General features: G+C 42.2%; 1 protein-coding gene across 1 annotated transcript in view; it reads left to right on the top strand.

Moving 5' to 3' along the window:
* The window catches only part of SLC38A6 (solute carrier family 38 member 6), a 60,587-nt gene extending 46,513 nt beyond the window's left edge, over positions 1–14,074 (top strand). Inside the window, exons 8-16 of the mRNA XM_040975481.1 lie at positions 45–103; positions 4,671–4,736; positions 5,002–5,055; positions 6,771–6,850; positions 7,396–7,496; positions 11,573–11,697; positions 13,026–13,170; positions 13,302–13,396; positions 13,626–14,074. Of these exons, the coding sequence (XP_040831415.1) occupies positions 45–103; positions 4,671–4,736; positions 5,002–5,055; positions 6,771–6,850; positions 7,396–7,496; positions 11,573–11,697; positions 13,026–13,170; positions 13,302–13,396; positions 13,626–13,706 (806 nt within the window). The 3' untranslated portion in view covers positions 13,707–14,074. The remainder of the gene's footprint in view (positions 1–44; positions 104–4,670; positions 4,737–5,001; positions 5,056–6,770; positions 6,851–7,395; positions 7,497–11,572; positions 11,698–13,025; positions 13,171–13,301; positions 13,397–13,625) is intronic.
* The last annotated feature ends 200 nt before the right edge of the window (positions 14,075–14,274 follow it).

Genomic DNA, 14,274 nt, shown 5'->3' with positions numbered 1-14,274 from the left:
TGCTTGCCTTATAAATTGCTTTTTATTTTACTGTTATTTTATAGGCTTTCTTGGCTACACAAGTAGTTTATCATTTTTCTTTATGGCGTTCTTTGCTCTTGTGGTAAGTTTACGACATAATGTATTATCTCCTCCTACAATTGGACTCGTAGTTGATGTTTTTTTTTTCTTTTGCCTCTGTTTTGTTTTGTGTCGAGAAGAGTATTCCATTTTATATGAACACGTTATTAAAAGCACTTTTATTCCACAAAGATATTTCCTTCATCATATCTATTATGAAACGGGCTTAGCTGGGGCAGCGTTCGGATCCGGTCTCCCTCCGTGGTTAGCTAGGGAGACGAGCACGCAAACTTTGTGAAAACTCTGGGGGGAGTGTCATTCTGCAGGCTTGCCACTTTCTTTCTGTACATCATGAAAGCGCTTCCGAAAATTCATGGAAAAGACGGAATTAAGAGTGGGCATTTCCACGGGTGTTTCGAAAAGCCTTCATCACTATAGGAAGTCTTTGGATCTAATCTGTAAAATCAGTTTGGCATAAGTCACCTGCCTGTTGAATCTTTGTTCCACTGATGAAATGAGAGATGCTGGGAGTCGGGCTCATTGGGGACCAGCTCCCACACCTCCCCTACCAGTTTTGGTTTTTGTTTGTTTATTCTGTTAAGATTTACTTATTTTTACTGGAAAGACAGATATACAGAGAGGAGGAGAGACAAAGAGGAAGATCTTCTGTCTGCCGACTCACTCCTCAAGTGGCCACAATGGCTAGAGCTTAGCCAATCCAAAGCCAGGAGCCAGGAGCTTCTTCTGGGTCTCTCATGCAGGTGCAGAGTCCCAAGGCCTTGGGCCGTCCTCAACTGCTTTCCCAAGCCACAGGCAGGGAGCTGGATGGGAAGTTGAGCAGCTGGGACATAAATCAGCACCCATTTGGGATCCAAGCACATGCAAGATGAGGAGTTGAACCACTAGGCTACTGCACCGGACCCAAGTTTGGTTTTTTTCATTTATAGATCCTCATAAAGACACTACTGCAAGATAATATTTTCTTCATGTATTTTTTCTTTTTTTATATAAGCTCATTTTCATTATTATAGAATAATAGCAGATATAGTTCATTTTGGCATTTATAAAATAATATAAAAATGAAAGAATATAAATTTATTTCCATTTAATTCTTTTAAAGCAGATCTTAACATATTACAGATAGCATCTGCTATAAATTTTTTAAAAAAAATTTTTCTTGGCATAGCGCTTTATTCCATAACCACTATCTTAATGTCACACCTTAAGTAGGATTAAACATTTTTTTTTAATTGACAAGTATATTTATATCCAAATGACCTTTTCATAAGCTTGATTAAATGCTCCCTCTTATTAAGAAATGAATGAAAGAGGGCCCGGCGCGGTGGCGCAAGTGGTTAAAGGTCCTCACCTTGCCGCCCGGGATCCCATATGGGCGCCGGTTCTAATCCCGGCAGCCCCGCTTCCCTTCCAGCTCCCTGCCTGTGGCCTGGGAAAGCAGCAGAGGACGGCCCAAAGCTTTGGGAACCTGCACCCGCGTGGGAGACCCGGAAGAGGCTCCTGGCTTCGGATCGGCATAGTATCAGCCCGTTGCGCTCACTTGGGGAGTGAATCATCGGACGGAAGATCTTCCTCTCTGTCTCTCCTCTCTGTATATCTGCCTTTCCAATGAAAAAATAATAAAAATAAATCTTTAAAAAAAAAAAAAAAAAGAAATGAATGAAAGAAAGTTGCCAAACATTAAGCCCAACTCTAGGAAAGCTGGGTTAGAAAGCCAGGTTTCAAAACTGTTAGAACTATTTAGGGTACACTTAATTTAGACTAAACTAGCTTCTGAAATACAACAGTTAAAGTTAGATTATGCAAACGAGGAGACTAATTTCAGTCTACGTAAGCGTAGGAAATCCTTTTAATGTTCGAAAGTATGAAAGCATTTAATTGCTTATACTTAATCATTTGTAGGATTTATCATTCTTCCTCATATCTTATAATAAAACCAAGTGAACTGAACATATGTGAGTAACTCAAAATTTCCTGGAATACGAAATTAAAAGCTACGTTTATTCTGGTGCAAAAGAGTTGAAATCCGTACATGCGAAGGGTCTTCCGAAAGTCATGAAAATTAAGTGTTATGGGAAATGATGCGTGGATTTCAATGTGTCGTGCCTACACGAGCATCTTTTCTGTTTTTTTTTCCCATAAACTGAAGTACCTTCTTACACTTTTAGACTGCCTCATTTGAAAATTTTATTATTAGTTGATTGTTGAGAAGTAGCTACATGGGTAGACGTGGTTACGTTCGCAAGTGAATGCGTGGGGAGTAAAGAGAGTTCGTGTAGATAACATATTCCATCTTGCCTTCAGAGATCATTGGTCATCCAGGCCTATGAGCAATTGCTACCTATGAGCAATTTAGTTTTCATAGCCAATAGTTTGAAGCAGATGAAATGTATTGATACGATATGTCTGCTCTCCTTTCCTTTCTTGTCAGGGCAGACACCCTTTAATTCAATGCAGATTCCTACTCTAGCAGGCCCGTGGAAGGAATCCCCCCGCCCCCCCGTTTTGCATTTGTTGAAATGCTCTAGAAGCCAGCTGCCCAGACTTACCTGTGAGCACAGTTTAAATAAAGTGCCTTAAATGGGACAGTGAGGGACATTGTGCAGTCTGTAGGCTCTTATAACTTAAGGACGTGTCCAATACATGTGAGAGAGAGCTCCTGTCTTCTGATTTATTCTTCAAAGACCTACATCCAGAAGTTTTATCTTAAAATACATGGTAGCATTCTTAACTCACACCTCAGTGATTCAATAATGAAAAAAGTAACCCGTGTAAGTGGATGTTAGATTTCCTTCTACAGAACACATTATAGATGAGAAAGTTTAATGTGGGCACCTAAGAATCTGTCAACCTAGTAGGGGCGATGAGACTAAATTTATTGGAAGAAGCCAGAGAGCAGTAGGGACAGCATATCACAAAACAGGATTGATCTGCTTCCTTGTGAACGTTGCAGGAGTTGAGAGCAGGCTCACTCGCAGTTAGCATCCAGAGGCTTCAGCAAGAAATAACCCAAGCCTTGAAAAATGGCAAATTCTGAGCACAGAGAAAAGGAGGAAAGACCTTTGGTGCAATGGAGCACGTTACTTTATTACTTAAGCTCCTTCTGTCTTTGGCTTTCCAGCGCCTGAAGTTCTCTTCTTACATGTTCTGTCTTCATCTGGAGCGCTATGCCTCTGTGGGTCACCTTCCTGGGCAGCTGTGTGCTTCAGCAGGGACAGCTCTTCGGTCACGCCATCCACCCTGCAGCCTTGGCACTCAGGGGCTATCTCTGCCAAGAAATTAGCTTTCGTATCTGCATGTTGTTTTAATACAGAACAGTGTATTTCAAAAATGAATGAAAAACAGCTATTGTATTGCATTTTGAAACACTGTTTTTGAAACATTTTCATTTAAAAGTTTAGAAACACTTTCAAATCAATAAGGAAATTCATAGAATAGACAGCTCAATCGCGGTGTGGCCAACACTCCGGTAAAGTCTATATTGTTTGGCTCCATCCTCTCCTGTTTGTGAAACCCCATTAGATTGGTGAGATTTTTAACGAAGAATGACTCTTTAGTTCACTCATTAACTTAATCCTGTAAGTATATGTTTCCCTAAGAATTGCTCTATCACAGCATAATTTTTGATGGAATTAGTTAAGTCCCAAACTAGATAAGTACCCAGTAGGAATAGTGTTTACTTGTTGGTCTCCTACAAAGGACAAATACTGCATTTATTCTCCCTTGCCCTTTGTATGCTGGGATTCAGCCTGGAGCAAACATCTACAGGGTAATTAGGTGCCCCCAAAACACCAGCAACAATGGTGATGTTGACACAGCCACAACCAAGGGCCCAGGAACAGGATGGCCACAATTAAGAGTAAGATCCTGAAACGTTTTCATTGATTCTTTCTGGGAAATAACATCCCTCTGGATTTCTTTTAATGTTTTTCTTAATTTATTTTTACCAGCTGGAGTTCCCTAGCTGCACACTCTTACTCTAGCCAGCTTTCTTCACATCCGCCAAAAATAACTCAGGCCTGGAAAGGCAGGGAGGGGCGAGCACTCGCCAGCAGCAGTGGCTCAGCTCTCTCGCTCGCCCTGCTCATTTCTGCTGGGGACCCTACCCAGAAGAGTTACTGAAATTGCTCTCTCTTTTTGATAGAACATCCGCACAGCCATGCTCTTGGGTCGTTGTCACTGGAAATGTCGTGTTGCCTTTTAAAATCACATTGTTTTTTTAATGCTTTAATTCACGGGGAAACCCCCCGCACAGACAGGTAGCCCCTTCCGTCCAGTCCCTCCCACCACAGGCGACCCACCTGACTGGGAACACTCTATGATCATACTTCCAAAAACTGGTGGGAGAATGGAATTAAAAGATAACTGTGTTTTGATGCAAAAAAAAAAAAAAAAAATTTGCAATCCATGCATAGTGTTTTCGTAATTCCGGGAGCTTTGTGAAGACCTTGCAGATACACAAAGAAACTTCTGTGAGCTTCATGCTTGCTGTGATGTTCAGTTGGTTGAAATAATGCTCACCTACTTGAAAACAATTTGTTATGAATTAGATGAAAAAAGCTGAGTACTGAATCTCTTTTTTTTCCTTTCAGGTAATTATTAAAAAGTGGTCCATCCCTTGTCCCCTAATGTTGAATCATGTAGGGCAGTGCCTCCAGGTAATAATAGCTGAACTTTTTTTTGCAGTTGTTTCTTTTTATTTTAAAGTAAAAAGACCAAAAAAAAAAAAAAGCAGACTAATTGATCTTTTTCACTCATTGACAATAATAATAATGAAAGTGATGGCTGTATTTCATTTGGGAGCTTTGTTTTAAAATATTTTGATTTGAAAACCTAGTAATAATAAACTCATCACTTCGGTCGATGTAGTCTGACTTTTAATGGCTGTTGGTTTCTCTTTTTCCCCTCAATACTCTTAAACAGATTTCAAATGCTACAGATGATTGTACACCAAAGCTCTTTCATTTCTCCAAAGAGGTGTGTAAGTTATTAACAGATACTTTGGGTTGATTTTTTCACATTTCAAGTTTTAAGAGATTTGTGTAGCAGGGTCTCTCAGGCCTTTGTACCTGTAACTAATTAATTTTCATGAAAGTGCTAAGTATAGGATTGCCTACCAGAAGAATAATATTATTTAACACAGGGTGGCCCATTATGAAACAGCCACCTTTTTTTTCTTTTCTTTTTTTTTTTTTTTTCTTTTGGCGTGCCTTTAAATGCAGCTTGTTTTAAATGGGTTTCTGGCTAAAAGAGCAGATTTACCAAACGTCTGCTCTGGCCAAAAAGGTCCTCTGGTGGATACAGACTTCCTGTTGCCCTCTGGACTTGTAAAGCTAAATAGCCAATTATATCAAAACCTGCTCCCTGTGAAGAGAACCTTGGCCTGTAACCAAGCAGCCTCATCACTGGGCCAGTGATTGAGCAGCGCCAGTGGATCTTCTGGCCAACATTCCAAAGCTGAAATTTAGGCTATCTGGAGCAAAGACTAGAAGTCTAGGATCCCTTGCTCTACCTAAGCGCCACAGACCTTGGAAATGCCTCACCCATAGGCATCATCACAGGAAAGGGGGAGTGAGATGAGGAGGGAGCGTGGTGGTGCCTCTCTGGTACTCGCTAGTTCTACTCGCATGCCGCTGTGTGCAGGCCCTGCGTGCTGGGATCCCACAGCCCCTACAGCTCTGTTAGTGTAGGATGTTCGTGTGCCAGTGAGGTTACTTCTCCATGCAAAATTGTCCATTTTAGCTGTAGTGTTTAAATGAGTAGTGACTCTCTGGCCCCACAAGGGAAGTCACCACATGTTTTCCGTGGTAAACACATCCATGTGCTTTGAAGATGTGACAAGAGTGATTGCCACGCTGGGAAACCGAGATACAGGAAACAAGAGAAGTTACTAATTGAACCCTCATTCCTCTAATCCAGCATCAGGAAACACTGCAGCTCCGTTCCTCCCAGCCCAGCTCAGCTATTTTAAGGGTTGTGTCCCAAGACATGTCTTCATCTGGAACTTGTCTTTGCTGAAGAGTCTAGTTAGTTTAGAGCAGCAAGGAGAAAATAAATCGCCAACATCTATTTGGTAAAGGCAGTGCTTTCATTGTGCTGGTAACTTTTTTTTTTTTACATTATAACTTCTAGTGACTTCTGTTAAGTATTCTTGTAACAATTTAAAAGCGAAATAAAATTTACCTTTGTGTGTTTTATTGGCTCTAAAGATATTGTTGGTAGTAAGAGGTGCTTAATATTCAAAAGCATCAACTGCCTCTGCTGCTTATGGGAATAAGTGTTTCATTTGTACATTCGTTAGAAAAGACTTGAAAATTGGAATAAGTACATTTCTGAAGTATTTATCAGGCCATAATGTTATTCATTTTCCCTAAATTATTTTTATCATACCCGAATAATTACAGAAGAGATTGTGGTAAAGGTAATGTGGTCCAGGAAGCCAGCCAGGAAACTCCAGATAGTTCAGGCAAGACAAGTCTCGAGGACCACAGCTACTGATGACCACAGGTGTATGATTCTAAAACAGAGAAAAGTAATAATAAAAAAAAGTTTCAAATATAAAGATGTGATTTATAGAAGATCAAATAAATTTAACCAGATTGATTTTTTGAGTTCCAAATTTTTAGCCATAATAAGTGTGATTTCAGTACAGCAGTGTTTACTGATTATGTCATTTCCATTTTTTTTTTCAGAGTGTTTATGCAGTACCAACCATGGCTTTTTCATTTCTCTGCCATACCTCAATCTTGCCCATATACTGTGAACTTCAAAGGTATCCTGAAATATTTTAGATGTATTGTGTGTCCTTTTACCTTTAGGGCTTTCAGAGTGAATAGCGTTGTCTTTTTAAGGTTTCTTTTTTTATTGGAAATGAAGGTTTACAGAGAAGGAAAGATACAAAGAGCTTCCATCTGCTGGTTCACTCCCCAAGTGGCTGCAAGAGCCAGAGCTGAGCCGATCCAAAGCCAGGAGCCAGGAGCTTCTTCTGAGTCTCCCAGGAGGGTGCAGGGTCCCAAGGCTTTGCGCCATCCTCGACTGCTTTCCCAGGCCACAAGTAGGGAGCTGGATGGGAAGTGGAGCTGCCGGGATTAGAACCGGCGTCCATATAGGATCCTGGAGCATTCAAGGCAAGGACTTTAGCCGCTAGGCCACGCTGTCGGGCCAAGGCTCTGTCTTGAAAGTACAGTCACTTGTGTCAGAATAGGATTGATAGATCAGATCTTGAATGGCTAAAAATCCTGACTAGCTTAGGAGACGCTTATTTCTTTACATCTAATTCGGATCACTGTTGCTACTTTTGTCGTTTTTGTTTTTTAGCCCTTCAAAGAGACGAATGCAGAATGTCACCAATACAGCAATTGCTTTCAGTTTTCTCATTTATTTTGTCTCTGCACTCTTTGGGTACCTCACATTTTATGGTGAGTATATTCTTTAACTGTGGGGAGCAGAATGAATTGTCTCCAGGAGATCTCACACCTGACTCCAGGTCCCCTCTGCCTCTCTTAGTCAGCTGATTCGTTCAGGTCACCAGATTACAGTGAAGCCCCAGAGGGATGCAAGAATTGATTCTTCTCTTGGAAAGGTCGGTCAGGCTTAAGATTAACGACTTTCATGTAAACATTTTCTCAAACGCTTGAGTAAAACTTTAGGCTATGAGAAAATGTGTAATAGTGATTTCTTTCTTAAAAGTACCGAACACATTGTAACATCAGTTACATTCGGTGTGTCGGTTTCTGGCCCACCTTTCAGCCTTCTGGTGTTTTCACTGGCACTCTCCTGGAAATGGCCGTGGCCACTGTGGCTGTGCTGTTTGGACCCCGGCTTCATGGATGAGAGCCCTGCGCTCGTGCCTCAGGGTGTGGACATCCTGTGTGGCTGACATGGCACTTGACTTACCTCATAGAGTCTTCCGGGGTCTGACAAGTTTTTGGACAGATTTTGTATGTGGCTTCCTTTTCAGCCATTATAGAAAGAATGTGGTTTCTGAAATCCAACAAGTCGGATTCAGATGACGCCTCTACTCTTCCTGAATACAACAGTTCACCCTACCTTATCTCCATCACTGACTCAGTGCCTTGAGGATAACTGCATCACAGCCATATTGAGGTGGAAGCAAGTCGTATGTAAATGACTGCTGGAGGTGCTTGAGTCCTCCCAAAATGAGAGCAGCTGCTAGTACTGTGTCAGTGTTATCATTAGCATCACTGTCATCACAGTTATGTCCTAGTTTCAGGTCCTCTGTCTTTATACGCTGTACTTCAAGAAGACATTACCTTACAGGCAATAGGAATCACCTAAGTGGTTGTTACTTCAATAATAATAAAGCCATCATGAATCAAAATCTACTGTGATTTTACACAGATGCCGGATTAGAGTGGTAGGGTTCTGCGTATGTAACCCGCAAAAGCATTGTTTCCCGTGCGATCTTGGTGCCTTGCTGGCTGCACAGCAAAGAAAGTTAAGACTGATTGTCAAGGTTTTTGGTCACTACTAGTAAAACAAAATTCTTAAAATATGTATTTTGTACTTTTGGATGCTAGGTTTGTTGGTTTTTAATAGAGTTAAAGTTTTCTGTATTAATAAGATATTTTGGCAGGATTTCTTGGGACTCAGAAGTACTTAATATGGTATAATAGTTGTATTTATTTTTATAGATCAAAGTAGTCACCTGACACTAATCGTGCTGATTAAATATTATTTGAAATTCTTGGAACCAGAAATACTTTAGATTTCAACTTTTTTGGATATCGAAATTTTCATGTAGACTTTTATCATTTGAATATCCCTGATTTGAACATCTTTTTAGAATGAGACACATTTTAGAGCATTTTGGATGAGAGATGCTCAGCCTTTATTATATTTAGGGACATTTAACAAAAAGGGGGAAAAAAACGTAAGAACTGACTTTCTCCTCCTATAGATAAGTATGACCATCCAGAAGGAAGTAGCAGTATTGAGGATAGTAAGAAGTGGTTAAACCAGTGGGTCACTAGGTTCTTAGGGACAGTATCATAGGAAGGAAGGCTTATATTGAAAGGGGTGTGGAGGAAGGAGCTAACATTTAAGTCGGTATCAGACACTGTACATACATCACCTAACTTGAGCCTTTAACAGCTGTGCACGGCGGGCTCGTTCAAATTGAGCAAGTAGGCCAGTGTCTGCAATTAATGAATAGTGGAGTTGAAATTTGAATCCAGTTCTGTCAGTATCTAAAGCCAGATTTCTTTCATTCCTTTTTTGTTTGTGTGAACTTTTGGGAAAACTTAAATTATGTACACTCCAGATATCCTCTGTCTGTCTTGAACACTAAAGCTGAAAGTTTTCACCACGTAGATGAAATGTTTCCTAGACCAGAACTTACCTGGTTACAGGTAAAGATACTATGTTGTCTCTTATTTAATCCCTTCTCTGGTGGGCATTCTTCAAAGTGCACTAATTTTATATAATGGAAAAACACATGACAAAAAAATCTCATGGTAGGCGTCAGTGACATGAAAGTAATTTCTTCTCTAAAAAGAAAAGATACAAACACAAATTTGATATTTCATGGTCTGGGGAAGGGAGTTGGTCGTAACCAAGTGAGACCTCTTTGGCATCTAATAGGAACTCTGTCTAATCCAGTGTTGTTCATTCTTGTTTGTAAACTTTACATCCTGCGGGGCAGTGTATGTGAAGCAGACAGCCTCCTTACATCAGAGAGGCATAGAGAACCCATCAGGTCCTCCTGAGATTTGTCGAGATTTGTCTGAATCCCGAGGAGCCTGTTGGACTGGATCCCTTACATATGTTTAGGCTCAGCTGCGAACACAGGCTCTGACTCAGCACAGAGGTTTCCTCCTGAGGAAGTAAGATGCAGACATGTGACATTTGCTTGGAATTGGTGATGAATCTAGTTCTCCAGGCTTCTGGAACTGCTTGGAATCCCTTTATCCAGAGCGCTCAAGGCTCACTGAACGTCTGAATTTTGTCAGATTAAAGGGACCTCAATTATTAATATTGACCCTGGCTACAGGAATTAGAGCATTTTATGTTGAGGAAGAGAGAAGTTACGAACTGCTCCAATGCCCAAATGTTGTATAATAAGCAGACCTTTTTAAAGTCAATAAGGCTGTTAAGAAAAAGGTGGTCATAGCTCATTTCATGATTGAGAAAGTGGAAATGAAGACTGGCGGTGTCTCCAGGCCGGAGATGGCATCCAGATCTTCTGGCTCTTCTTACTAATTGCCTCGGTCACTTAGTCCCACACTGTGTGAGCATTTCATGCTTTGTTTTTTTTTTTTAAGATTTTTTTCTTTTTAGATAGGAAAGTCAGATATACAGAGAGGTGGAAAGGAAAGACAGAAAGGAAGATCTTCCATCCACTGATTCACTCCCCAAGTGACCGCAGTGGCTGAAGCTCAACCGATCCGAAGCCAGGAGCCTGGAGCTTCTTCCTGGTCTCCCACGTGGGTGCAGGGTCCCAGGACTTTGGGCCGTCCTTGACTACTTGCCCAGGTCACAGGCAGGAAGCTGGATGGGAAGCAGGGTGGCCAGGGTGGGCGATCCCGGCGCCTACAAGGCGAGGACTTTAGCCTCTAGGCTACCATGCCAAGCCCACGTATTTAGTTCTTAGACAACTCGTTTCCCTCCCATTCCCAGCGTGCTTCCTAGTCCTGCTCTGCAGCAGTTGTTTGCACATCTCGTTGCCTGCCGGCTTGACCCCGGCCCCTGTGCACAGCTGCGTGAGCGTCCCCAGCCCCCACCGACCTTGCTTGCACGCTGCACTCAGCCACTGTGCCAGCTGCCAGACTGCTCTCTTCTCAGTTACACCTGTCCTTTGCTGCGTCAAGATTGTGTGTGTGCATGTGTGTGTGTGTGCACTGCAGAAGAAAGCCTCTTCCCCCTGCATTTCATTCTTTCTTTTCAGAGAGTGGATCTAAATGTGTGTGTGTTTGTTCGAAAGACACAATTAGGAAGAGAGAGAGCTTCCATCTCTGGTTTACTCCCCAGGTAGCTGCACTGGTCAGGAATGGGCCAGGCTGAAGCGAGGAGCCTGCAGCTTCTCCCTCCCACGTGGGTAACAGGGGCCCTAGTGGTTGGGTCCTCCTTGCTGCCTTTCCCAGATCATTAAACAGGGCTGGACTGGAAGTCGAGCAACTGAGACACACGCCAGCGCCCACATGAAATGCCAGAGTCACTCGTGGCTTTATCCAGTATGCCACAGCACCAGCCCCATAAGAAAGGATATTTTTCTAAACATGCATTGTCATAACTTTAGAGGTTCTGCTTATTCTGGCTTCTAATTTCATTAAAGATAAAAAGGATTGTAGGTTTCAAGAATATATTTAAGTGGTGTCTCTATTTCCTACTTCAGGGAGAAAGGCTGGCAATAGATTTGGTGGTAGGAGTATAGTATGTATTTAAGATGCATTAGTGCAGCGGGAAATCATTTTGCTATTATCGACCTCTTAGGATGAAGTTTCTAATGTGATCCATATTGTGTTTTCGCTTACAGACAAAGTGGAGTCAGAATTGCTCCGAGGTTATAGCAGATACTTGCCGCACGACGCCGTTGTCATGACTGTGAAGCTGTGTCTGCTGCTCGCCGTGCTGCTGACAGTCCCTCTGATCCACTTCCCCGTAAGTGCGCTGCACGGCCTCTCCGGCCTAGTGGAGCAGCTCCCTGATTCGGCAACGCTAATTCCTTGCAGACTTTTTGAACACTCGAGTCCCATCTAGTCTTGTGTATCTTTCTCATTCACCAAGTGACGGATCAAAGACCTCATACTTGCGCAAGGCCCCGTGAAAGCATAAGAAGCACAGTGAACTCCTCAGCTGATTTGTGCTTCTGGAGATGTCGTTTAGGTTTACGCTTTCCCGCAGCTTTGTTTCCAATTTACAGAGCGTAGTTCTTCTGATGTTTGAGGTTTTGCCCCTCCCTCTCTGTATTCTCTTTTCAAAAAGAGGAGAAAAACATCAAGTCAGCAAAAATCAGCTCCCGCCAGCTTCTTCAAGATAGGCTTTCATGCAGATATTCTAGTTGCATCTTAGCCAAAATATCTCACTTGCTTAGGATTATAATTTAAGGGACAGAACAGATTTCATCCTTGCGACGGCCAAGAATCGTAAGAATGTCTGAGAAAATGAACACAAAGTGAGCGTACGTGCTTCTGCACCAGCGTCTTGAGGAGGTGTGATAACCCCTTCCTGTTGGCGTGCTGTGCAGCGCGTGGCCCGGGCTGGACAGTGAGAGGCGTCTCCCGTGGCGGCGCTTCTCTTTCTGTTTGCGCTCACTTTGGATTTCAGTCTGTTGAATTTGATGGAAATGTGTCTTTGTTGTTGGCAATTTTCAGTTATGCAACCTAAAAAACTGCCTGTGAAAATATGCTATGGAATTTGAAAAAAAAAAACTAATTATGAAGTTCACACAGAAAGGTTTGTGTGTATAAATAATTTATTAGAGTGTATGTTTCATTTTAGGAATCCAACGTTTTAAAGATGTATTTGTTTTTATTGAAAAGGCAGATTTTTCAAAGAGCGGGAGAGACACAGAGAGAAAGCTCTTCCACCCACCACCACCTTCCTGCCTACTTCCACCTGTTACCTTCACTCCCCAACTGGCCACCGTGGCCGGAGCTGAACCAATCTAAAGCCAGGAGCCAGGAGCTTTTCCAGGTCCCCCACATGGGTGCAGGGTCCCAAGGCTTTGGGCCATCCTCGACTGCTTTCCCAGCCCACAAGCAGGGAGCTGGATGGGAAGTGGAGCAGCTGGTGACCGGTGCCCATACGGGATGCCGGTGCTTGACGGTGGAGGGTTAGCCAGTTGAGCCACTGCGCTGGTTTCAGAAATCCGGATGACTTTGGAGGGCTACAGACATCACGGATGCTGTGCATGGATTTCTTCAGGCAAATATCTTGTCTTTGATACTTACTATTTGCTTAAGCCTGTTCCCTTTTCTGTTACACAGGCCAGAAAAGCTTTAATGATGATCTTCTTCTCCAATTTCCCATTCTCATGGATTCGCCATTTCTCAGTCACTCTAGCACTCAACGCAATCATTGTTTTACTTGCAATATATGTCCCTGACATTAGTAACGTGTTTGGTGTAGTCGGTAAGTACTGTGTTTCTAAAACTCGACCTGATAAAAATGCATGAAATTCTCAGGTTCACAGCTGAATTCAACAATATCCTCTCTCTCTCTCTTTCTCTCTCTCTCTCTCTCTCTCCCACTCCGGCGTCAAGGTGCCAGTACCTCAACGTGTTTGATTTTTGTGTTCCCGGGATTGTTTTACCTTAAACTCAGCACAGAGGACTTTCTCTCGTGGAAGAAGTTTGGAGTAAGTTTTTGGTTTTTTTCTTGGTATATTAAGAAACAATTTGTTCCTTTATATTATATCTCTGTCAAAAACTCATTTGCCTTTCTGCCTCTCTTTGCCTGGATACATCTGCCTTCCAGTAAAAGAGAAATAAATCTTAGAAAGTTACATTTGTGAGTATAAAATACATTGTGAGGGAGTTAGAAATTTAAATGGCTAATTGTTTTGTTTTGTCTTTTTTCTTCCTCAGGCTTTTGTTTTGCTTATCTCTGGAATTCTGGTTGGAAATTTTAGCTTAGCACTCATCATCTTTGATTGGATTAATAAATGAAAGAAATGAAGGTAGTAAATTAAATAAATGAAAGAATCATTTACCTCCGTATACAAGATGAATTAATTCTGGAAGGCACCTTGGATGAAATATAATGGTTTTATAAAAATCATTAGCAGGAAAAAAAAAAACGGAGCAGAGGGGCATTGCATGCAGAAGGGAAGATGTTTACTAATGTTAAGCAAAACAAGAAATGAATTCAAGCTGTCCCTGAATATACCAGATGCTCATGACGATGCATATTGTGAAGGGCATGCTTGCATTCCAGAAAGTTCCTTTTGGGGAAGGCACTGTGACTCTCCCATCAAGCCACACCTGCGATGCTGCCTGGATGAGGGGAGGACCAGCTACTGTTTCCACACCAGCTCCTTGCTCATGCGCCTGGGAAAACCCCCCCAGATGTTCCAGGTGCTTGGGTCCTACTGTGCCAGCAGGAGACCCAAACCGTGTTCTATGCCCTTGGCAATGTCCTGGCTCAGCCCCAAGCTGTTACGGACATGTGCAAGGTGAATCAGCCGATGGAAGATGTCTCACTTTTGAGTCACTCTACCTTTAAGATAAATAAACT

Source organism: Ochotona curzoniae, unplaced genomic scaffold, assembly GCF_017591425.1.
Source record: "Ochotona curzoniae isolate NIBS_2020 unplaced genomic scaffold, NIBS_Ocur_1.0 contig_2688, whole genome shotgun sequence".
NCBI lineage: Eukaryota > Metazoa > Chordata > Mammalia > Lagomorpha > Ochotonidae > Ochotona > Ochotona curzoniae.
The sequence above is the reverse complement of the archived record's forward strand: the minus strand, read 5'-3'. Positions and strand labels throughout refer to the sequence as shown.